Source organism: Erpetoichthys calabaricus, chromosome 2 (genome assembly GCF_900747795.2).
Source record: "Erpetoichthys calabaricus chromosome 2, fErpCal1.3, whole genome shotgun sequence".
Lineage (NCBI taxonomy): Eukaryota > Metazoa > Chordata > Cladistia > Polypteriformes > Polypteridae > Erpetoichthys > Erpetoichthys calabaricus.
In genome coordinates, this window is record NC_041395.2 from 218864916 (window position 1) to 218891691 (window position 26776).

The window sequence follows — 26776 nt, forward strand, 5'->3', positions numbered from 1 at the left end:
AAGACACTTTATAGGAAACTTTATAGTTTATGCAGTGCCTGCGAATGTGTTCCCAGTAGAAGGTATATTTCGTTTGTATAGTTCAATTAATATACAAAATTACATGCAGCAGCACACAGACTGAACACTGAACATCACAACACCATGTCATTTGTACTTACAAATAAAGAATTCTCTCTGTTTATACATAAATGTGTTTATTTTTCTATAAAAGTATTAATATAATGAGCTAAGATCAGTTGATGATGCAGAGAAAAACAAAATTTTAGTGTTCACAGATTCGATCTTACTTTGGTAAGCTTTTAAGTTGTTCTATTATTTCTTCCCTGGTTATTCTACTCTACACATTTGTGTAGACAAACACCAGTGATTTTAATGGAATTTTGACATTGGATGTATTTTTGTGATGACACATGTAGTGGTCCAGGTTGGCTGCCACTACCTTACCCCTCCTGAACCTAGCACTGTCAGTAGTCATGAACTGAGATGAACTAGTGCTATGAGGACACCTGACAAGCAATTCAAGTAGATGCAAGTTTGCAAAGTGATTTTATTTAAAACAAAGGCAGTGTTCTAAAACAAGTACAGTACAAAAAGACTTCTGCAGTAAGAGGTGTTTTTAGTTTTTTCTTCTGGGTGAGTGAATGCTGGCACTACTGGCTGAGTTTCTGTTAGTTACGTTTTATTAGCTGATTTGATTTCTTTGTACAATTGATAGTAGTTGCTATCTTTTTTGTCAGAGTCAGAGTTTCGTTTTTCCAGTGTTTACTTGGTTGCTGGCGATCTGCTTTCTCTGGTGGGAAGTTCATCCATAGATTGACGAGCTGCTTAGGAGTGGGTTTTCCTGGATTGTCCTGTTTTTAATGCTTTATCCAGTGACATCAGTGACATTGATTTACAAATATGTGGCAGTGGAGCGTCTCCATTTTCGGTGTCGTCTGTCTAAACCACCTTTGGCATTGTGCCATCACTGGAATATTCTTAAGTCTTTCCCCGTTGGAAATGCATTCACCGCAAGTCTGGACAGAACTTCAAATAATATAACCATAAGCCAATACGGCCTTTTTGGTCTATTTTTCCTCAAATTTTCACAGAGATCTGGACAGATTGCTGACCTGAGTGTGCTAGCTAACCTAGCAAGGTCGATTATAGCCTGGGACACCTTGGAAAATCAAACTTGCCATTGGGCTATTCAATGTCCATTCACTCTTCGGTAAGGGGCCTATACTCTACGATTGTTAAATGACAAAGTATTTTTTTTTTGTTTAACTGAGACCTGAAGCAACCCAGTGATTTTTTCAAGCTGTCAACCCTGGGTTTATTAACATTTGCCAACTTTGTGCCTTGGGTCATGGTGGAGGTCTCACGATAGTCCACAGCATAGAGCTGAAAGTATACTATAAAACTGTGCCTCAGTATGCCTCATTTGAATCCATTGTCTTGCAAATCAATAGACCTACTCCCAGTAATACTTACCACTGTTTATCGACCGCCTAAGCTGAATAAGGACTTTTTAAGTGAACTGTCTGAGTTTGTAAATTCTCTTTATTATATGTCATCTAATGTTATTTTGTTGGGTGATTTTAATATACATATGGACACTGTTACTAATCACCTTACAAGGGATTTTATATCATGCCTCAATAGTATTGGCCTGCAGCAATTTATAGACTTTCCTACTCACTCTAAAGGCCAAATTCTTGATCTTATTTCTTGCTCTGGTGTTACTCCTTATAATTCTACAGCATCTGACCTCTCGATATCCGATCACAAACTGGTATCTTTTAATGTCGACTTAATATTATCTAAATAAAATCTTTTCCGTTCCATCTCATTTCGCAACATTAAGCATATTGATTTCATTGCCTTCTCCAATGGAGTCGACAGTCTGCCCAGTAGTGACAATTTATTTTCCCCAGATGAACTAGTTTCCCACTATAACAATGGACTATACAGCCTTTTAGATAATCTTGCTTTTCTGAAAACCCGGACTGTCTCTTTCATCCATCTTGCCCCCTGGTTCACCCCAGAACTTCTGCAATTTAAAGGTAAGGGGCGACATTTGGAACGGCTTTATAAAAAGATGGGCTTTGATATCCATAAGAATATGTAGGATGAACACATGTGCATCTATAAGGATGCTTTGTCTGCAGCAAAAACTACATATTACATAACACTAATTGGGTGTGCTGAAGGGAATACTAGGGTTTTATTTTCATCTGTAAACATCATCTTACGGCCACCTGACAGTCTTCCACCTCAGTTTTACTGCATTGATCAATGTAACTTTTTTATGATCTTTTTTTATTATGAAGACTGGAAATATCTACCAGCAGTTAATTATTTTTGGAAATTCCATACATGGAGCATTTTATGACCCCCCCCCCCCCCCCCCCCCCTTCTTTTCTTACCAGTTTTAAACTCCCAGCTGTAGAGGAAAATCCAAGCCCTCTACTTGTCGGATGGATCCAGTTACTACTTATTTGGTTAAACTCTGTCTTCTCTTTCCTCTCTAATAACTAGCATATTTTCTTCCCTTTTCTCTCGTCTTGTTCCTTTAACTTTTAAAATGGCTGTAATAACTCCAGTTCTCATGAAATCATGAAATCTGGTGTGGATCCCTACAATCTAAATAATTACCGTCCAATCTCAAGTTTACCTTTCCTTTTAAAAACACTTAGGAAAGCTGTTTCTGAGCAGGTTCACTCTTACCCTACTGACAATCATTTGTTTGAACAATTTCAGTCTGGCTTTCGTCCATTTCACAGTACAGAGACAGCCCTGGTTAAAATCACCAATGACCCTGCTGATGGCAGCTGACTCTGGGTTGTTAACCATACTTGTACTCATTGATCTGAGCTCTGCCTTTGATATAGTCTCTCATGATTTTCTTCTTGAGAGATTAAAATTGATTGGTGTTATTGGCACAACACATGCCTGGTTTAAATCTTATCTCTTAGATTGTACACAGTTTGTACAATTAAAAAAATTTCAGATCACAAGTTTGCCCAGTTGTTAGTGGTGTTCTCTTATTTTCACTGTTATGCTGACAACATCCAGCTCTGTCTGTCTAGTAAGCCTGATTCCACTCTTCCACCTTCTACCCTCTCTGACTGTCTGCAGGAAGTTAAATCATGGCTGTCTGCTAATTTTCTTAAATAGTGATTAAATAGGTTCTTCTGGTAGGAACTCAATCTGTTTTGGATAAATGTGATATTTCATTGACTATTGATAATTCTCTAATCTCTTCTTCCTCCCAGGTTAATAGCTTAGATGTTATTCGCTGACAACATCCAGCTCTGTCTGTCTAGTAAGCCTGATTCCACTCTTCCACCTTCTACCCTCTCTGTCTGCAGGAAGTTAAATCATGGCTGTCTGCTAATTTTCTTAAATGGTGATTAAATAGGTTCTTCTGGTAGGAACTCAATCTGTTTTGGATAAATGTGATATTTCATTGACTATTGATAATTCTCTAATCTCTTCTTCCTCCCAGGTTAATAGCTTAGATGTTATTCTCGATAGTACCTTAAAATTTGAGGCGCCTACTAATAATGTTACTTGGTGTGCATATTTCCATCTGCGTAATAACAGCCGTTTACATCAATCTTTCAGCTAACAGCACTGCTATTATTGTTCATGCTCTGGTTACATGTCGTGTTCATTATTGTAATTCTATCCTTTCTGGTCTTCCTCACAAACTCCTTTACAAACTTAAGTTGGTTCAGAATGTTGCTGCTCATATTATTACCAGAACCCCTTCCACAGAACACTTTACTCCAGTCCTTGAACGGCCACACTGGCTCCCTATTAAATATTGCATTGATTTTAAGATTCTGCTAATTTCTTACAAGACCCTCCATAATCTGGCACCTCCTTATCTTTCTGATTTCTTCATATCTCCATTCCTTCTCATATCCTTAGACCACCTTCCTCAATTAATCTTATTATACCTACTCGTTTGACGACCATGGGGTTTAGAGCTTTCAGTCGAGCAGCCCCTCACCTCTGGAACTCTCTCCCACAAGACATTCGTAATATTAACTCTCTTCTAATTTTAGCTAATAAATTAAAATTCGGTTTTATTATTTTTTTTATTTATTCTGGTTTTATTGTACTGTAATGTTTTCTTAATTTTATATTGTGATTATTATTGATGTGCTCTGTATGGTGTCCTTGTGTGCCTTGAAAGGTGTCTATAAATAAAATTATTATTATTATTAAATAACCCAAAATGTCAAAATGGTGGTTAAAAAGTCCAATAAATAAACCAATGAAGCAGTTAAAATCCCAAGGTAAAAACACAGTCAAGATCTTATTTTAAAACCACCTCGAGCCTTATTGCTTTCCTCTAAAAACTGTTGTCTTCTCATCTTGAGGAAGCAATGTAGCTCAAAGGTGCTTTACAAGATGACAAGGAAAGAAAAAAAATAAGATTAGGCAATATTAAAGAATTATGTAACAACAAAAAAGGTAAGGTCAGATGTCCAGGAGGACAGAAAAAATAAGAAAAAGCTCCAGTTAGGCTGGAAGAAAAAACAAAATGTGCAGGAGTTGCATGGCCAAAAGGCCATCCAGCCCCCACTGGGCATTCTAGCTAACATAAATGCTCCTAAATCAAACCTCTTAGTTTTCATGTTTCACATGATAGGAATTTGATGGTTAGTCGTACCAAAAGCTGAGACACTTGCCTTTATTCCATCATCTCAGGGGGCTACATGGTGCCTAGATCAGGTGGTCTTGGCTCAGATTTACCACCACTGAAGTACTAGAAAAAAGAGGAGAGAACAGGGGAGATCAGTACAGATCCCTGAAGAATGTGATAATTCTATGCCCTTAAAGTGACCATCTAAAGGTGAACTCACTACAGAATTATCGCATCTTAACACGGAATTATAGAAAACATTAGGATTAAAATTAATTATTCAGGAAGGACAGATTACCTTCGAAATGTTGTTGGAGAGGACCCGGGTACTGAAGCTATTAGGATTCAGACCATCTCATCTATAGAAACGTGGTCTTTCCTAGAAAAGATCCCATTTTTCCACAAAACCAGTGTTTAAACGCCTGTTGTAGAAGACTCTCAATCAGTTGTTCAAGGACAGCAGTCAACTGTAAGCCTCACATGACCTTCTACCAGGGTCTTCTCTTTTGCGGCCTGAATTAGACTAAGTCCGTCTTTATAATCTCCGTCTATTGATATCGAATGTTGTTTATGTCCACATGGATTATGATGGTTCCAACAGTCCTGTCCTTGTGCTTCTCGGAGACTGTCGGCACTGTACTTGTAATGTCTCATACGCATGCACCAGGAAAGCAAGAAACAAAAGATTTCTGTTTTGGGCATGAAATATTGAGGTTGCGTACAACTGAATTCCTGATAAAAACAGCATCACCAAAGTCTGCCAGCACAGTGAGGGAACGGAGAGGGTTAAAGCGGTTGTGGATTATGACACTTGCCTGAGCCGACAAAGATGATCTGGCCTTGAGCCAATGCCTGCAATGTTGAAACAGCCAGATTCCATTGTTGTTGTTTCAAGTAGAAGTGGGGGTAAAACTGACTTGACCAGTTGAGTAAGTGGTATGGCGCGGGGTTGATGTTGCCGTGTTTCGACAAGTTGTTTGAATCTTGTCTGCTGAAGAAGTCTCTTTTTGCAGGTGAACTTTCAGATCCCTGAGGTGTGTCTATCTGGCAAGATGTTGCTAAATCTGGCTCTCAAGGACCTGGAGTTCTTCGTTAACACACTGCAGCTCACAGTCAGTCATCTTTCACTTCTGCTTCACATTCTAGGGGAGAGAGACAGAGAGAGGTTAGAGGGTCCAGGTCTAGAACCAACAGGTGCAGTCATTCTTCCCTTGAGCTTGTGCCAAAGCCACCTCGGGCATTTCCCGCTGGGGCACTCCAAGCATGGTTCATACCCACACCATCCTCCCTTGATGTCTCCTGGGACCCCACTAACCCTTCTCCTGTCTCCTACCAGTCATCCCTCTGTATCTGCATTACCCTATCTCTCAACTGCCAATCATTTGCTCATCTTTGGGGTCATTTCCCAATCACCTGCCTTCTCCCCATAACAGCACTATTTCTGACACAACCCCCCCCCCCCTTTATTGATCTTCTCATGCTCCCCTTTAAACACATGTGGATGCAGCAATCTAATTACCACCTAGCAGTGCTGATGTGGGCCGCTGACCTAAGTTAAACATTTAAGCCGCCTTCACACCGTGTTTTTTGATCGTGAAACTATGTGCCAGCATAGAACACAGTGTAGAACAAAAATAGGGAGAACTTTTGTCTTAATCTTCAACAGGTACTCTAGGAGAACTTTATAGCAAAGCCTTAAGCATTGATTTAAGTACAAAGATGAACAGTACCTCTCTAACTTCAGGAGGTAGACCATTCCAGAATTTGGAGCCCCATATGTAAAAGTTCTACTTTCCAGTGTAGTTTTGTTTATCCTTGCACTTTAAAGAAGATTGTCATTTTGTATGTGCAGTGCATTAATATTTCAATTTGAGGGTGATGTTATCTGTTCTGAATTTAACTGGCCACCACAATGATTTAAGAGCTGGAACATTATGGTCGATGATAGATGATTAAATCTGTGTCAACAATAATAACTAAACTGTACGTGGATGCAGACACATTACACTTTTATTTCTTTTAGTTAAAAGCTGACTTGGGACATGACTAAGTATTCCAAAGTTTAGGGACTTTTTTTTTCTGCATTAACAAATATTTTTCACTTATCTGTTGTTTTGTCTCAAACTCAAGTTCAAATTTATTTTAATGTGTAATGCTCAAAGTGAAATTCTTACTTGCATATCTGGAAAATTGCTAAGAAGTTAAATGTGTGACTGAAGCAGCATCTTTTGATTTTATTGAATACAGCTGAATGTTATCAACATTTGAATGAAAGTTAATATTCTTAAACCTTTTATCTCCTAATTAAAAAAAAAAAACTAATTTCAGTACTGATGCCTTGAAGACACCATATTCATTGCAACTTAATAATTAGTGTACTTCAGAGTAGGTACTGATTTTTTTTTTTGTCCCCCTCTTTACCACCCCTGCTGTAATTTCATTCCTCTCCTGGCTAGTTCTGACGAAATGCAGTCCCATTTTAATATGTATCCATTTTCCTTCTATGTGAAACATACGTCCAATAATCTTTCAATAATTCAATAATAAGTCTTTCATAATAAACTTCTGGAAAGTATCTACTTTAACTGAGGTATTACTTGTATATATTAAAGAGGACGAGTTTCACAGTTGGTTGAGGAAACATTTTAGATTTTAAATGAAATATTGCTTAATGTTAATTAGAAAAATATGAGGTGCTTCAATTGGCAGACAAAGAGAAACAGATTTTCCAATGTGTTTATATTTAATAAAAGATGAAGCCTGAGCTGTAGTCTTGCAGTGTTAGGCAAAACAAAATTATTTATGAGTAACCTAATTTAATTAAGTGCATATGTAATATAAAATTTTATATTATTTTGTATAATTTTATATTATACTCACTGATATAACTATACATTTATTCCACAGGTAACGCACTTGCTTAGGTCTGATTTTTGAAATGCCATTCAACTTTTTTATTATTAATGGAGACCTATTACGAGTTTAGTAACCTTTCTGTGGTTTGCACAATCATAAAAAAAAACAAAAAACGTTGTCTCCTCCTTTTATCTGGCGGCTCCTCTGCTTGTCCCTCATGGGCCTCGTAGCAGAAGAGTTGCCCTATCAGCAGACGCAGCTGACCTTCATCATGTCTGGTTTGCCTTCCATCCCAGGATACATATAGGTGCCCTTGCCAGGCTGAGACTCGGGTCTCCAAAGGCCAGGGCTCTCCCCACCAAGCTTCCTCGATCCCTGCTGCCTTCCTGGCCTTATGTGGTGAGCTGTTCACCTTCCTGGTCGCTTCTGCTCAGCCGGAGAAACTGCTTCCAACTGCCCCCACCCCATGTTGGCCACAAACTCCTTCTCAGGGGCTCTTCTCCCAGCTGCCTGCTTTCACTTTCACGAGCTTGCCTGTTCTCTCGCTCACTCACACCTGCACTGATTTTTATGGGCTTCTGCCTTCACTAATCTCCGTTCTTTTTTCTTCTCCCCATCTTGCACTCACGCTTCCCCTTTTAAAATGGGGATGTGGCACAGGTGTGACGATTAGCAGCACCCAGCACCAGTTTTAGGTGCATAACAGCAGAAGGCTGCCTCACCACTTCTTTTAAGTTTAGCTCTTGGAATTCTAAGCAGACACACATTTGAAGATCTATGGTTACGTTTTGTAGTGTAAGGTATCAGACATTCCGAAATATAAGATGGCACGAGATTATTTAAGGCTTTATAAACCATAAGCAGTATTTTAAAGTTAATTCTAAATGACAAAGGTAACCAATGTAGTGTCATCAAAACTCATTTTTTTTCTTGAGCAGGGGTTTAACTACATCAGTCTTAAGACAGTCTGGGAAGACCCCTGTATCTAATGACGAGTTTACTATGTCAAGAATACTATCAATTAGCACGCTGGATACTTCTTTGAAATAACTTGTTGGTATTGGGTCAAGGATGCAGGTGGAGGGTCTCAGTTGAGAAATTATTTTATATAAAACAGGTAAATCTATCCTGGTGAAAGACTTTAATTTGTTTATAATGGAGTACTGGGGCTTAAGAGGATCAGTGTTGGGGAGATGTACTATATTGTTTCTAATTAATTTTTTGATTAAAAAATACAGCAATAGCCTCACAAGTTTCACTGGAAGTATTTTGGAGGCATTCCATTGAGTGACCTGGGTTTAGCAGACGATCAAACGTAGAGAATAAGACTCTGGGATTACTAGCATTGTTATTTATAATTCTAGAGAAATAGCAGTGCCTCTCAAGATGGGCTATGTTGTTGCATTCTGTTATTTTAACCTTCAATATCTCATAGTGGATATTTAGTTTAGTTTTTCTCCATTTACGCTCAGCTCTCCGGCAAGTTCTCTTTAAATCAGACACTCTTTGGGTCTTCCATGGTATAACAATGCTAGATGATTTTTTAACTGTCTTTTCAGGTATGACTATGTCAGCAGCAGCTCTCACCTTAGTATTAAAATTGTCCACCTTACTATTTACATTATACTCGCTCTTGTAGTTAGCACTACAAACGGACTGATTGCTTAGAATGTTTGTAAATTTTAAAGCTGCTGATGAATCAAAGAAGCGTTTTTTAACAATATGCGTCTCATGAATGTTTTCTGTCAATATTTCTATATTAAATAGTAAAAGAAAATGGTCTGATAGACCAATATCAACGATGTGCTTCACATATGACCTGCTTTGTGTGTAGGCTGACTAATGTGCTACCTCAAATCAAAAGAGCCCAGGAGGTTCATAAATTCTTTTACTTTTGGGTCACACTCATTATCGATATGAGTTAAAATAAGTTAAAATCACCAACTATTAGGAACATGTCATAGTTCGTAATTATAATTGATACCAAGTCTGAGAATTCCTCAAAGAAAGACACATTGTATTTAGGAGGTGTATACATGGATCATACTAGAAACTGAGAAACTTAATGAATAACAACAGCAAGATACTCAAAGGACTTGAAATTACCAAAACTGACTTCTTTACTCTTTACAAATAAAGTACATGTCATATGTTTGAGTGGTACATTTGCAAATGGGATATAGAGTCTCAGTTAGGAGTAACAGAATATAAGCAACATCAGTCTAGCTAGTTTTGTAATTCTGGATATGTACATGGCCATAAGCATTAAAAAAAAAACTTAAGCCGTGTAAGACACCTAGAAAATAGATAAGCAATGGCTGTTTTACAGGAGTTCTGAAATGACGGGTTTATGAAAAACAAATTTAATTTCACACAGGTGGTGCAATTGGTGGTACAAATGTAAAAAAAAAAAAAAAAAAAGGAGGCAGTGATAAAATAAATTAAAACACCAGGGGGCTCATGTATAAACGGTGCGTACGCACAGAAATGTTGCGTACGAACGTTTCCACGCTCAACTCGCGATGTATAAAACCTAAACTTGCCATAAAACTGCGCACATTTCCATGGTACCTCATACCCTGGCATACGCAAGTTCTCCACTCGGTTTTGCAGACTGGCGGCACCCAGCGTCAAAGTAGTGCTACTGTTCCTGTGTGGTTACCCTTTCTTTCTTAGATCCACATTCCTGATGCGGCTTTATAAATACACTGAAACTAACTGCATATTGTTTATTAGTGTAATGCATGTGATTGTAACTAACCTAACAACATAATGGTCCAGGGAATAGCCATAGTATTCCAAATACCATAACTGCTTTGTTACTCTCACTGCACCTTCTTTTTCTTCTTTCAGCTTCTCCCATTAAGAGTTGCCATAGCAGATCATCTTTTTCCATATTACTCTCACTGCACCACTCAGAGTATTTATATCACTGTATCTGAGTTTGGAATCACAGCAGCAGCTGATTGGAAAGAGAATTATCGGTATACAGCATCAAGCACACGCGCCTCAGCCATGGCAAAATGCTTCAGAGCCTTTCCTGTACGGACCTCGCGGTTCAGAAACAGTTTCGTCCCAAGAACTTTAACCGCACTCAGTCAGTCCAAGTGCTCCTTGTAGAACTGTTTGTACTTATAAGTACAATTACCTTACTGTAAACTTGCACTACAGTTATAATATTGCACAGCCTGCGCCACTTTATAAAGCGCGTATTTACATATGAGGACGATATCATTTTTAAGATGAAATGCAGCAAATATGTTGATTATATTATACAGATAAAACATTAACTTCATTTAAATAATCTATATTGTCAATAATTAAACATGTGAGGACACAGTGCCGCAGTGCTAGTTAGTTCACAGATTGTTCCTACCTCGTGCTGTATTCTTGCTGGGCTGACGTGACACTGGAAGGATAGATGGATAGAATAATTAAACACGTACTACGAAGATATTTCAATGTTCCTTAAACGTTTTTAAGAATCGTCGTTCTAAGCTTACAGATGGCTTAACGAATTTTACAGAGCTGATTGTGTGGTGATTGGGTGTTTGGAGAAAGAAAAGTAAGGACTGGAATTGGAGGTTAGTACATTTGAAAGAGACAGTACTGCTGCAATAAATTATTTCATCGAAGGTTGTGCATGGCGCAGCAAGCATCTTGTGTGAGACATGAACAATCAACTGCGCCACCGTGTTCCCATGTTTAATAACATGGTTTCATTCCTATCATCATGAAAAAGAAATCACGTATACATCATAGTATTTTAATTATTCAGAAAACTGTAATATTACGAATGTAATGGATTCTGTGTCTTGTCGGACGAAGAGAAAGCCCGGAAGCACGTGGTGATTCACACACACAGAGCACATAGAAGATCAAATACAAAACAAAGCATTTAACGTGCTACTTTAGTTAAGATGGGATTTGAGAAACTGCTAAATTAAACGATTTTAAGATGAAGTTTATGATGTTCTACTTTAATGACAAACTACGAGATTAAAGTTGACATTTCAAGCTTTTTTCCCCACTGTGTGCCTATTTTTTTTTCTCTGTACCCTAATAAGCTTTCATATGACACTCAGACGGTGGGCTACGACTCGCCTTTTCATGACGACTTTGATATGTGACAACTTCTTTTTTATTTTGGGCACTGTGCGACTTTGTGAACTTGAGTTTTCAAGTTTCTCCGACACTATGTCACTCGATCAACTTCCTTTTGTTGATTATATCACTGTTTAAACCAACGAATAGTAAGGTTTTCCTTGCCTCCACTTGGTATTCGCTGAAATTCTTCTATTTTCTGCCGTGCTTTTCCCATTGTCTTTTCACAGAACGCTGAGCTTAAGAGCTATTTATATTGATTTGCATATTCAAAGAGGCGTAATTCTAGGAGAAGTTGGGGTGGGGCAGCAGGCGCATGGACATGTGTTACTTTTCACGCTTATCGGGATTTTTGTAGCAGAAGAATGTGGAAGTTTGCGAACGCACATATTTATGCATTTGGATTTTTCTGTGCATACACACATTCGCACTTTTTTGCTTATACCATGTTATAGTGTGAGTTCTATGCACGCCTTTATACATGAGGCCCTAGAAGATTGTGACATTTGAAATTTTATTTAATTTTACTCCTTTATTAAATATTACTCTTTAGTACAGTTTTTAACCAGATGATGTTGAAAATATAAATCTTAAAATAGCACATGTTACAAACCTAACAGAATGTTTCTCTGACAAACCAATTTTAAAAGTGTCTTGTTACAAATACAGCTTTAAGAAGGTTGTTTAAATGAAAATATTTTGGATAATCTTGGAATTGACCAACTCAACCAGTCGTTAGACCAGTTGTTAGACTGGGGGATTCCCCATGTCTAGCACAAACTAAAATTAAGTGCTGCATTGTATTTTGATATTTATGAATGCCAATACTAGTTTACTTGAATGATAGTTAGGTAACTAGTTAAAGAATATTCCACAATTTTAAAGTGGATGTTATTGTTAGTATTTGTATGTTTTCTGTTGTATTACCGACAAAGGTGCAATAGTGTTCTCTTGAATAATGGAGGTACTTTTAATTAAATGAATAGGATTTTCTGTTTTTTGCTGTGGTATCAAATAGTTATCTAGTATTATGTAATTTCACTAGTATTAGTGATGAAATCAAAAATTGTTGTCATGACATTCCTAATTATAACTACTTTTAGATTATTTCATATAAGCAAAATGGTGACAATCAAAAAATAAATACAGGGATTATTTCTTTTCTACTCCATAGTTGTTATAGAGCAAATGTGAAATACACTCAGTCTACTAGTTCTGTAATTTGCACATTCTTTTAAAGGAATACAAATTTTATATATATATATATATATATATATATATAATATATGTTACTTACACAGTGTAGTTTGTAGTTATGGCCGTAAAAAATTTTCAATATCATGTTTTCGTGGCAGAAGGACATAGCAAAATCTTTATGTATAAAAAGTCAATGTATGTGTATATGTATGTATGTATGTTCCAGCATCGCTTCCGAATGGCTGTAGCGATTTTCGTGAAACTTGTTACACGTGTTTCTCATTGGTCGACATCCAGTTGACACTCAAACAACCACCCGAGGGCGAACTGGAGGTGACTGCCAGCATTCGTTATGTTTGAGCACCATCGCGCCCCTGTTGCCTTTGAAATTAAATAAAGTTGGCTGGTTCCAAGCGTCAGCTGAATGATAACATACCTACAAGACCGCAAGACAAGCACATTGTTTATTTTTATTTTTAAAGTTGCTTTTTTTTTAAAAAATATTTTTCTCAAATAATTTAAAAAAAAAAAAGAAAAAAACTTTATTTTCCTCTGGGGCATCGCTATGGATATTTCAGGTAGTTTCTGACAAGAGTGGGACCCAGTGGTGACCAACACAGAACAACAGCAAACAATATCAAAAACGTCCATGGAAAAATCTTATATTACTTCTTTGGAATTATCCATACTTCAAATAGTCCAGTTCTATGCTCACAACATACAAAATGTATTAGAACAGAGTAATGAATTATTTTGCTAAAATATTGTTAAAATAAAAAACTTCCAGAAATTAAAGTAGCCCATAAACAGCAAGCCCGTTCACATTTGGCTGCACTTTTGAAATGAATTTGATTTTTGTCTAGTTTTGATCAGTAATGGTTCCTTTCTATTAGAAACTTATGTCATTACTCCACAAAAAAAAATGAGACTAAATTTTTTTTTCTCTGCCACTCTCACTACGTAATACACTGTGCAAGTAACATATTAATAAAAAAAAAGTTTTGGGTGGTATATTCATTCAAAGTGCTTGTCATTGTTAATAGTCAGTATTTAGCCCAGAAAAAACATCAGGTTTTAAGTTTTTTCAGTGGAATATTTAATGTCTAGTAAAATATATATTATGTAATAAACTAGGGGGCTTACCCCCTGCTCGCTTTGCTGTCCAACCCCCCTGGCCTGCGCTACGCGCCAGCCACTTCAAGTCTCTGCTGCTTACGTTGCGAAGAGGGGGCCTGAACGCATCCCAGGGATACACGGTTGCTCCTCCGAAACACCCTCTTAAACGGTGATACAATGGGAAACAAGTAATTTTTTTTTTTTTAACCTCCTCTTTGCTCGATCAGCAGCATCTTGCGCGGCGCTTCGAACATTTAAAAGCCTGTACAGCAGCTGTCTTTGTCATCTACTCTTTGTCTTTTACTTCTGGCCCCAGGCGTGGTTAAATCTCTTGGCACAAAGTCTAGTCTCGTGGGACGTGAGTTCTTGATATTTTACTTTATAATTTGAAAACGGAATAAGAATCTGAAAATTTAACATCACATTAAAGTTCGATTAAATTCTGAAAAGAATGATACCAAACATATATATATGTAGGTTTTACAATAAGCCCGATTTAAAGCGTGAGAAAAAGCATGACATAAAAATGACGCATAAAATTGTTGCAGTTTTAGGCTTAAGATTATATATATATATATATATATATATATATATATATATATATATATATAATATAGAGAGAGAGTAGATATATGTAATCCTGTAAATGTAGTGCTGGAACAGTTATTTACTTTTAAGCCTGTTACAGCTGTACATTTTAGCAAGTGAATAAATTACCTCTATTTCCAGGATTACAAAAGGTCTACTATCTGCTTACTTCTTTTTATTACTTTCCATCAGGTTGACAAAATTATTTATTTATTTATTTATTTTTTAACATCTTACACTCTTTCATTGGAATAGTTTATTTGGGTAGGGTACTGTGCATGTAGTTAAATTTTATAAAATGAGTTTATAAGCTGGGGTGAGAGAAATGCCTTGGAATAGAATTTAGATAGAATATTAATTAAAATTTTAGTGAATATTCTATCATCTCACTTATTGTTGGAACATGACTAGTTAGTGAATTTGTTGAGGTTTTTGACTAAAATTGAGATTGATTTGGTGTTTAGGCCAACATTTTCTGTACTATCTCCTAAATAATATAATATATCTTTATATACAGTCAACATTTACAAATAATAATAAATCCTGACATTTTGTAGCATTTTTCTTAAACCTCTGTTGTGTAGGTAATGGGTATGGGTCATTAAACCATAAAAAAGTTAAATAAATCCCTCCCAAGTACTTCAAACCTCTATTTATTCAAGAACATTAAGAAATTCAGTTGCAAGGGTAAATAAAATCGGTGATAGTGGACATCTGTTAGCTGCAACATTTGAAAATGAGAAAGTCAGTTTGTTATTTTTTCAGCTGAAACACAACAGTTTAACCAGTGCAGACATATCTTGTACAATTCCAGATTTGTTTAGTATGGGATCTAAATAGCAGGGTTGTGAAGTCTGTACTAGTGCTGGGTGGTATACTGGTTCATACCAAAAAACGTTTTTTATTTCTGTTATGATATGGATTTTTCTTATACCGGAACACCGGTTTAAATAGCCTAAACCAGGGGTAGGCAACGTCGGTCCTGGAGTGCCACAGTATGTGCAGGTTTTTGTTCCAACCCAGTTCCTTAACGAGAACTCAATTATTGCTGATGAAGCACATATTGCTTAAGTGACATTTTAATGCTTCATTTTAGTGGTCTCGCTTGTTAAGGTTCTCCAACCTTAATTGCTTATTTCAATCTCAAACTGCTGCATTCAGTGTTTTAATTGCTCCTTATTAGCAATAAGATGTAAAAGACAAAGCAGTCAGCAGTTCTCCAGCTAGCTTTTTTCCAATTACATCTGTGTGTGTTCATCATGCACGGTTTGATTTAATAAAACACTTAATAGAAAAATGTGACAGACTGAAAATGATCTGTTTTAGGCTTCAAATCATTTGGATGATATCCTTGGAAAGGAAAAAAATCTACGATATAAAAGCCTTACATTGCACAGACTAACAAGCCATAAAATTAAATAAGGTCTGAGATTGGCAATGATTGGTTTCTAATTAAGCAATTGGGTTGGAATGAAAACCTGTAGCCACTGCGGCTCACCAGGACCGACGTTGCCTACCCCTGTTTTACATCTTATTGCTAATAAGGAGCAATTAAAACACTGAATGCAGCAGTTTAAGATTGAAATAAGCAATTAAGGTTGGAGAACCTTAACAAGCGAGACTACTAAAATGAAGCATTAAAATGTCACTTAAGCAACATGTGCTTCATCAGCAATAACTGAGTTCTCGTTAAGGAACTGGGTTGGAACAAAAACCTGCACATACTGTGGCACTCGAGGACCGACGTTGCCTACCCCTGGCCTAAACAACATTTGGAATGTGGCGCAGCAGGAAACTGTTTAAGGGGGGACCTTTTTCACTGGTGCACCGCAAAATACGCATGCAACAGAGTACATGCGTTAGTGGAGGTATTGAGCGGTGAAAACGGACCGAGAATGTTCTGAAACTGAAGCTGTAGCAGACGATAAAGTCGAACATGATGACACAGAAGAACTTTTGGCGAAAAAAGGTGCCGTGTCTGTAGATACTTAGGTTTTAAAAGGTCGGATGTGGACCATTATGTTCAAATGTGTGAATACAGTTTCTATACTACTGGATAATACCGCAAGCCAAGTTGTACTTGTTTTATTTTTTTTCAATACTGTGTAATATACCTGGTTACTGTGTGACAGTGTGATGATGCCAGTCCCCTACAGACTCCCTCTTCCCACATGGGAGTCTGTTGAACCAACACCATCGATAGTTATAACCGAGATGAGCTGAGAAATCTCATTGAATTGATGGTGGAAAGTGCTGATGTGCTTTTGGTAAAAACAAAGTAAAATCAAAAGTGTCCGTTGTGCAGTGTTCAGAAAAATACAGTACCCAAATAAATAGCAAATCCATAAAGCCAGTGAAACGTGGGGATAAAATCCATAATGAATAAATCCGTTAAAATGCAGTCTCTCTCCTCGCCAGATCGCAGCACAACACCTTCTGTCTCCACGACTCACCCTTCACTGGCAGAGCCTTTGCAGCACAAACTGCTTTCTGCCAACCCCTGTTTTGGCTGCCGCCACACTGCGCAGCCAGACCGTCCGAGGTCGGCGCACCTCCTGTCTTCCTTCGTGCTCACTCAGTCGCTCCTCCGATCCATTGGGAGGTGTTACGTTTCGCTCGCTCCACTCTACACGCTTAGTCAATGGGGTAAACCAGCCCCTAGATCGCCTAAGCCTGCGCTCCCTCATGGAGCCCCAGCTCATGCTGCCTTCTCCTTCCTAGTGTCATGATCGTCTCCCATGACTGTCTTTTCCCTTCTTTAACCTCCTTGTAATATCTTTTCTTTTTTCCTTCCCCCTATCCTGCCGGCCCATAAATATACGTCTCCGTGGGCGCAGCGCCTTATTCGCGCGCCGCAGTAAGCCGACGAAGCAATTGAGAACAATCGGGTGCGACTCACCCCAATCATCTCATCAACTCCCCGCGGTCGTGCAGTCGCGCCCACAGAGACAGACATGGCAAACTGGATTTAAAAATGGACCTTTTTTTTTTTTATACTACAAAAAAGCATTATAACTTGAAGTTGCAGTTTTATTATTTATGTATATAGCTTAGCTTGAAGCAAGGTCCATATTAATGCAATTTGCCTTAATGCCGGTTCAGTTGGTAAAGATGTCATCACCAAGTTGCACTTGTTTTATTTTATTTTGGTGAATACTGTGTAAAGTACCTGGGCTTGAAGTTTTGAAGTAATAGTATTATTACTGGAAGTTGCATTATTTATTTTATTATTGTTAATTAATTTAAATATTATGTAGTCTAATGATGGTAAAGTTGTTTAAAAGTCATTTTAACGTGTCAGTGGACAGAGATTGTTAACATTAACAGAAAGTGTAGTTGGTTTACAAAAAATATTTAACAATTATTTCTTTTCTAAGACATGTTAAGTTCAATACAACTTTTGACAAGCACCTCTGTATATTTTACTAAGTCTAAATGCCTCTCTGGATGGTTGATAATTTGTTTTCAAAATTTTAGTTTAAGTTGTTTGCAAAATTTGTTCGATAAAAAGGTACTATATTTTGACAGCAACTGTCATGCAGTATGATTCCTTCTCTTCATTAGTCCCTCATTAGTGCCCCACTCCTTGAAAACTATCACTTTATGGGGCCATGCAAACCTGTATTAATACTTGTGTGCACATTAAAATGTTTTTTTGTACAATGTACAATTCTCGTGACAATGGAATAGGTTATTCTTAGCCAGTCTACTGTAGTAATTGCAGTGGAAAATGTGGTTAACTCATGCATGGGGGAAAAAATACCGTTGAATACCGTGAAACCGGTACAATTTTGAAAAATACCGTGTTAGAGTTTTGGTCATACCGCCCAGCACTAGTCTGTACACAAAACCTTCCACTTTCACTCCTCAATGTATGGTACCTCCAACACCAACTCCAACTTCAAACGCACACAACATACAAGATACAAGGCTTTTTATCACTGCCTTCGGGAATCAGCAGACTACTTTTAGCACCCTAACCTGTTAAAGTTTTGAAGTTTAAAGTCTGTAGCTGTGCCACTTTGGGTTTTCATATTATTTGTCAAATAATAGCAAATTTAAAAATGGATTATATTGGCTGAACCTGTACTCTGACCGCCAAAGATCATGCAAAAAGACAATTTCCCCTCTGGTATTAATGTGTTGTACCAAATACCAAAACATATTTTTACCAAAGGGAAAGAAGAGAAAATGGTTTAATTGAATTAGTAGAAGTGAAATTGAACATTTTAACACATTGACTTACAGTTTACATTTTTACAGACTCCGCACAGACTACACACGGTACATTTTTACAGACTCCCATCTCCTGTAACCCTTCTGACTCAACTCCTATCTCCTATAACCCTTCTGACTCGACTCCACAGCCTTGCTAAGTAGCACCAATCAATGATAGGAATGGCATGGTTGGACTGATAATTGCTCAGCTTCTCATGGGGTTGGTGAAATAAACTTAGTTTGAAAAGAAAAACATTTTTTGTGAAAATCATGAGTAAGAGGTCTTGCATTTTTGTTTGATTTTATTGATTCTTATAATAATGGTTTAAGTTCTCAGTTACTCATTAAAGTATGTTTTTATTAGATATTCTGGGTGCTGAGGTAGGTACATTTTGGCCAGAAACAAAAATGGCATCATAATAGCAAGGTGTGACAGAAGGTAGAGTATCATTATCAGTAATGAATGTGTCAATTTGAAAATAACTGACATATGGAAGCAAATGTGAATATTCAGAGTGAATAGAGAAACCTGCATGGGTGAGGTAGTGTTGTTCTTTTTTCTTTTTTTTTTTTTTATAATTGTAAAGTTTTCAAACTAAATGTAGATGAGCCAACTACATTAGATTTATTATTTACTGTAGTTAAGATCTCTAGCTAGTCATCTTTAGGTTAAAACTTTGACTTAAGTCAGCCTTGCAAATAGTGAAGTGATAAAGTAATTTAGTGAACTGAAAGGAAAAAAAAATGAAAATAGCCATTTTCCTCCTCTACTCCACATCATTCCATTCCCCAGTGTTCAGCCTTCTTCTGTTCTCAAATGAGTCGTTAGTTCAGTAATATAATTTGTCTTATGTACTGTTCAGAAAATTGTAGCTCAGATGCTTCCATAATTTTTAATACTTTAGTACCAGTTTCATATCTGTTGTCAGTAATTGTGTGTAAATGTGGTAAATATTAGGCAAGAAGTTTGTTGTTGTATACATTATAGTAGTGATAACAATATTGGTAGTCATAGCAATAATTAAACCACTAATACAAACATTGTATTACCTTGAGTATTAATGATAGTTAATATTAGATACTTTATTAATCCCAAGGGGAAATTCACATACGCCAGCAGCAGCTTACTGATACAAAAAAACAATATTAAATTAAAGAGTAATAAAAATGCAGGTAAAAAACAGACAATAACTTTGAATAATGTTAACATTTACCCCCCGGATGGAATTGAAGAGTTGCATAGCTTGGGGGAGGAACGATCTCTTCAGTCTGTCAGTGGAGCAGGACAGTGACAGCAGTCTGTCGCTGAAGCTGCTCCTCTATCTGGAGATGACACTGTTTAGTGGATGCAGTGGATTCTCCATAATTGATAGGAGCCTCCTGAGCGCCCGTCACTCCGCCACAGATGTCAAACTGTCCAGCTCCATGCCTACAATAGAGCCTGCCTTCCTCACCAGTTTGTCCAGGCGTGAGGCGTCCTTCTTAATGCTGCCTCCCCAGCACACCACCGCGTAGAAGAGTGCGCTCGCCACAACCGTCTGATAGAACATCTGCAGCATCTTATTGCAGATGTTGAAGGACACTAGTCTTCTAAGGAAGTATAACCGGCTCTGTCCTCTCTTGCACAGAGAATCAGTATTGGCAGTCCAGTCCAATTTATCATCCAGCTGCACTCCCAGGTATTTATAGGTCTGCACCCTCTGCACACAGTCACCTCTGACTATCACGGGGTCCATGAGGGGCCTGGGCCTCCTAAAATCCACTACCAGCTCTTTGGTTTTGCTGGTGTTCAGGTGTAGGTGGTTTGAGTTGCACCATTTAACAAAGTCCTTGATGAGATTCCTATACTCCTCCTCCTGCCCACTCCTGATGCAGCCCACGATAGCAGTGTCGTCAGCGAACGTTTGCACATGGCAGGACTCAGAGTTGTATTAGAAGTCCGATGTATATAGGCTGAACAGGACCAGAGAAAGTACAGTCCCCTGTGGCGCTCCTGTGTTGCTGACCACAATGTCAGACCTGCAGTTCCCGAGATGCACATACAGAGGTCTGTTTGTAAGATAGTCCATGATCCATGCCACTAGGTATGAATCTACTCCCTAAGGAGCAGAGGTTGGATGGTGTTGAAGGCGCTAGAGAAGTCTAGAAACCTAATTCTTACAGCACCACTGCCTCTGTCCAAGTGGGAGAGTGATCGGTGTAGAGAGAGAGAGAGAGAGAGACACACACATACACGAGAGAGACACACACACGCACACACACACGAGAGAGAGACACACACGCCAGAGAGGGCCAGCCACATAATCCACTGTAATCATGTTTTACAACAAAACAACAGAAAAATTTAACTGAAAAAATGAACTTAGCAACAAAAAAGACTACGCTCGCAACTTGCAGTTCTTGTTGTCGATTGATACGTTTTGTTTTTTTTTGCGGTGGGACGTCGGATAATACAGAATGTTGGATAAGCGAGACTATACTGTGTTAGTGATGAGAAGCATTAATGAGAAAGAAATAGGAAGAAGGGAAAAAAAGAATAAAGCAGGCACATACACGTACAAACACACCTGTATGCAACGAGTCGAGTAAAATTTAGATCTATTTAGAAATTACTAAATAATGAAACATAAGTATATAAAAAAGGAAGGAAACATTCTCTGTATTATGTTTCCTTCCAATTCATTAATATTTTTGCTACAAATAAAACAGGCTGGTCTCATTTTAACAATTCTTTGTATTATGTTTCCTTCCAATTCATTAATATTTTTGCTACTAATAAAACAGGCTGGTCTCATTTTAATAACATTCTTTGTATTATGTTTCCTTCCAATTCATTAATATTTTTGCTACTAATAAAACAGGCTGGTCTCATTTTAATATTGTCTAATATCTAAATAAAGTGTTATGTTTTTCCAGTTAACAGTCAGTAATCTTTAAGGTGAACTGATTTTTTTCTTGAGAGATACGTTAGCAGACATTCCATAGTAATTTTCAAGCAAGCTGTGTACAGCAGTCCGTACTGGATCTCTGCATTTTGTATAGGTTGCTAATTTGGTTAAGTGATGGTTTTTTCTTGTTGATTTCTGTACTGTAACGGTGGAAGTATATATCTTGTGACCTTCATATTCTTTTTTTCAGGTGCAACATAGAATTTTTTCCAATTGTTTAATCAGCGCAGTCTCATAATAATCGGCCTAAATTTACTATTCTGTTGCACTAGTAAATGATGAGCTGTTAAACATTTGGTTTGCATTCATGTGACCTTCCAGTTTCCCAGCTAAGAAAGAATCAATGTAGAATGTGGAAAAATTTATTTTCTAAGCAGAGTTAGATGTATATTGGTTTAACAATATTTTATACTGGTCCTGCATGGTTAAAGTAAAGGACTCCAGAGTGGTGGGTCTATCCCTGAAATACAATTGCCAGTGTGCCTAATATGCATCTTTGTTTACAGAAATAAAACTGGAATATATGGCTAAAAATACACCTGCTAAACACAGTTACTGGCCTAGGATTTAAAGTCATATTGCTGGAGTACAGTACCAGTAACCACTGCTCCATTGTGCTGTCCTGTCCGTATGTATAGTGTTTTACAAATAAATATAGTTTGAAGCAAAGAACAAAAAATGTCTTACTATTATTGACTTTATTTCTATATGCATCCCAGACTGGTGCAATGCCTTTATTTTAGCATTTTGAGGTACTGTACATATGAGGGACACCAACATCCACCCCCATTTTCTAAAATGATAGACATATCTCAAACACTTGCAAGCAGAAAGTTGAAACAGGTGAAGCTATTATTGATTACAGTGTTTACTTGGTTACACAGAACTTAGACGAGGCATTTATCAAAAACGTTTCAGCCTGAAACTAAGAGGATGTTCTATGGTGCCAATTTTGTAAGATTAACACTCACTCCTGGATTGATATAGGTGAATTACAAGTTTCCGTCATTTGTGTGTACCTGTACATTTTCTTATTTAGAGCCAAGCTAACTTTGAGTATTGTGTTCTTCTAAAGTTATCAAGACATTGTTTTAGTTATAGTAGGGCTGCACGATAACAGAAAAAATGATTATCACGATTATTTTGCTCAAAATTTTTATCACGATTAATAATGACGATTATTCCTTTGGTAAATGAAGTCTGTGACCAAAGCAGTGTAGCCTCGGCCAGTTATTCACAGATGCTGCCCTAATCATATTAGCTGCGTTGTCCGTTGTGATGCACACAAGTCTTTCTTCCACCAAGCCCCAAGCGGACATCGCTTCTTTGAGGCCCACTGCAATAAACTCCGCTGTATGGTCTTGTGGGAAAAACGAAGTTTGCAAAAGCTTGCTTTTCATCTCAAACTCGCTGTCAATAAAATTAACTGTCAAGCTCAAATACGGTTCCGCAGTTCTGCTTGACCATAAGTCGATCGTGGCAGCAAAATATTCAAGGCTGAGCCTGAGAATTTCTCTTTCTATTTCTTTTCGGCATTTCGCATACAGCGAGGGCAGCGCAACATTGGAAAAATGGTTGCGTGAGGGAATGCTATATCTTTTATCAAGTGTTGCGATCATTTTTTTAAACCCCTCACTGCTCACGGTGGTTATTGGACACATATCCTTGGCTATATGGTACGTGATCGCCTCTGTTATTTCCCGGTGTCTTTGCGAGCTAGGCAGATATGGTATTGCGTTGAACAATGTCCCTGATATTGTTGTCTGTGTTGTGGATGGCTGGTAATTTTTTGTTGTTGCTGTTTGTGCCTTCAGTCGTTGAAATTCTTGATAGTGTACTTTGTGGTGGCTTTTAAGGTGGTTGATGAGGTTTGTTGTGATACCTTGGGACGTTTGGACGGAACCGGGGCAAAGTTTGCACAAGACTCGTACCTGATCAACATCACATTCCTCGAAATCGAAATAGTTCCAGACAACTGAGTATGACCCCTTTTTAGGAACTAACGATCGCACTTCTGCACCTTCCTCACATTGCTCCGCCATCATAGGTTTATTCTGACTGACTGTTATTGCTGCTATTGACTTCTACTGCTTCAGAAAGCGCTTGCAATCTAGACGCAGTAATGTCATAGTGACGCAGTCCAATCCATAAACTCAGCCCATAAAAAACAGTTTGGTCTTTATACTGTAAAATCGCGACGATATTTATTAACTGATCGTGGGTCATAAATATTGTTATCATGAGAAAAAAAAGATTAATCGTGCAGCCCTAAGTTATAGGTCAGTCGGGCCCGTTCTTCATTAACAATTGTTCATACGTAGAATCTGTGCTCTATTTAGATGCCCAGATTGTTTGGATTTGGGGGAATTAAAGCAGAATTACAAAATTTTGAGTGAATCTTGAAAATATCACTCTGACAGAGTAAAAACAAGTAAAACATTGGAAGAATGGCGATTTACCAACACCAAAGAAATTTCAAACAGATGCTGTATCTTCCCAGTTCTGTATGTTTTTAACCCAGTGTGACTGCCACCAGTTAGACAATGTTTAGGGTTATTTACATGGGATATACTATAAAGAAAATGTCATGTCAGCTATAGAAGAGTGGCTGCACAAGTAAGACAAAACTTTTGAGTGACATGGAAAAGATTTCTGAGCATTTTAACCAAATATAGTAGTGTTCACAGGTATTATGTTGAAAAATAAAACTTTTGTTTTACAGGTTGGTCTTCTGAAATTTGTCTAGCTCAAAATTATTTGATCGCCCTTTGTACAGCAAATTGAATCAATAGTGCATTTGCAGAGTTGCCTGGTCATATAATATTTTGGTAAAAATATTGTATAACATTCCTGTTTTAAATCTAAATTGTTGCAGTCTTAACCAAACAAACCTTTATTTTGACTGCTCATTTACTCCTTTGCTTAGTTGTTGTTTGGCAAACCAATGAGCATTTCTTTTTTTATTAGTATCTTTTTGATATTGAATGAAACTTTAGATTACAGCATTATGAATTTAGTTTAAGCACTCATTTTGAAAAAACAAAGATTTTGCAGTATATTGTTTTTGACATGGATGTAAAAATGTATTTTTTAACTTTATTAAATCTTAATAAAAGATGCACACACAGTTGGCCTGTGTTTTTCCTTTATGTACTACAACTGTTATTTTTAATTATATCTAATGGTTGCTAATTGTCAGTCTGTTTACCTTTGTCTAGAGCATCTTTGCACAGTTTCAATTCAGTAGTGAGAAGGTTCTGCCCTCTGATGCCCTTCGCAGTGCCCTTGCAAAGACGTTCCAAGATGAGCAACGCTTCCAGCTGGGGATCATGGATGATGCTGCTGAGTGCTTTGTAAGCAGCTTATATTTTATATTTTTTCTGAATTTTGTTAATGCTAATGTGTTTGCAAAGGAATTTGGCAAAGCCTAAAGAATCAATATTGATCCTGAGGTGTACTAGAGCAATTGTTTTTGTGCATATTATTACTCGGACATAACCCCATCACCTTTTCACCTTTTGCATTAGACTTAGAATTTAAACAAAGAATTTTATTTAGCGAGATAACATTTATTTCTCTGAACCAGTTTTTTCCAATACATAAATCTGAACCATAATTACATAAGTATTCATTAATTCATCTTAATCAGGATGTTTAGAACAAAGTCAGACACGAAAGTTTTAGTATAAAATGAATATTCAAAGAATTGTTAACACTGGGAAATTGATTATTGATTTAATTATTCAGTGTGTGTTATATACCAGTGATTGAGTAACATAACACAGAAATACCCAGAATAAATGCTGAATATACTTATATAAATATTACCACTATTAAATATTTGCATCCACTGAAACTTGAGTGAAACCTAAATCTTTGGTTATTTACACAATACTTTTTTTAATTTAGTAGCCATCACATATTTTACAAAAATGTTATTTAGACTAAGTAATATTGGTGATCCATATTACTAAACGAGAATGGTAAACCGGATATGGACGCAGGGACCTGCCCGTGGACGCAAAAGACATAGTGCTCAGGTGCCACACAAAGCCCCCCCCCCCGCACCAGAGCAAAACAGGAGAGACTATGAACCGTCAGAGTAGGAAACAAAGTAAAACGTAATAAAGAGGTTAATGCACAGGGACAAACACACGGAGAGCAGGTTACAGAACAAAGCCCCCCTTCCCAGAGTAAAACGAGAGAGACTATGAACCGTCTGACATGCCGCAAGCAGGATAAAGCGAGTTCAGAAATAACCTACACAGCATGGTAAAAACCGACATAATACAGAAGGCGCAGACGTCGCCGCCATATTGTGAGTGGCACTAATGCGTGGTCAAGGTGCAGGAGGAGACATAGTAAAACAAGGAGTCAACGCCCCGCCCCAGAGTGAAATGGGCAACAATACGGAGTCCACAAAGGTTCATACATCAAACCCGAGATGGTACGGACACGCGTCTGAAACCGCGGAAGCAAAACTGTCTCGGCTCCAAAACCAAAAAGCTCAACAACTAACACAGCTTCGACACCGAGCCCGCGTGGACAGATCTAATGAACGTGGACGCCTACAACGCACGTCTCAAACTGCGTAGGCAAAGCAGGCACGGATTCAACACGACACAGCTCGAGTGACCGAGATACAAACACGCGCCTGCCTGGATATAATTAATGAACGCAGGCGCCTACAACGTGCATCTGAAATGCCGCAGACCAGGCAGGCACTGCTCCAAAAAGAAAGAGCTCGACTAAACGAGATACGAAGTGAAATGGGAAACACTACAGAGTCTGCAGTGCTCCACAATGCACCGCATAATAGTTCGGAAAGATCTTCGTAGTAACAGTGGGGGGCCCCAGAGTGACACGGGCGAACGCTCTGTATTAAACGTACGTCATCCTCACACGTGGCTGCCCAGCGGGCACGGGTTCAAAATGCCGGGGGTAGGCGAGCGAAGCGAGCAGGGGGCGGAGCCCCCTTGTCACATTCAAAACAGACTTATCAGTAATATGCAGGGTAATACTGGAATCGAGCCTTTCACAAAAAGTACATTTTTGGAAGTATCAGTTTTCAGTTAAGAAAATGTTCTAAAATATGTTTCTACAGCAG

General features: G+C 37.8%; 1 protein-coding gene across 13 annotated transcripts in view; it reads left to right on the plus strand.

Moving 5' to 3' along the window:
* Positions 1 to 26776, plus strand: part of usp54a (ubiquitin specific peptidase 54a) — a 307359-nt gene that overhangs the window by 174587 nt on the left and 105996 nt on the right. For all 13 annotated transcript variants that reach the window (XM_028795167.2, XM_028795169.2, XM_028795170.2 and 10 more), the window contains exon 4: positions 24888 to 25022. In XM_028795167.2, coding sequence (XP_028651000.1) covers positions 24888 to 25022 — 135 coding nt within the window. The remainder of the gene's footprint in view (positions 1 to 24887; positions 25023 to 26776) is intronic.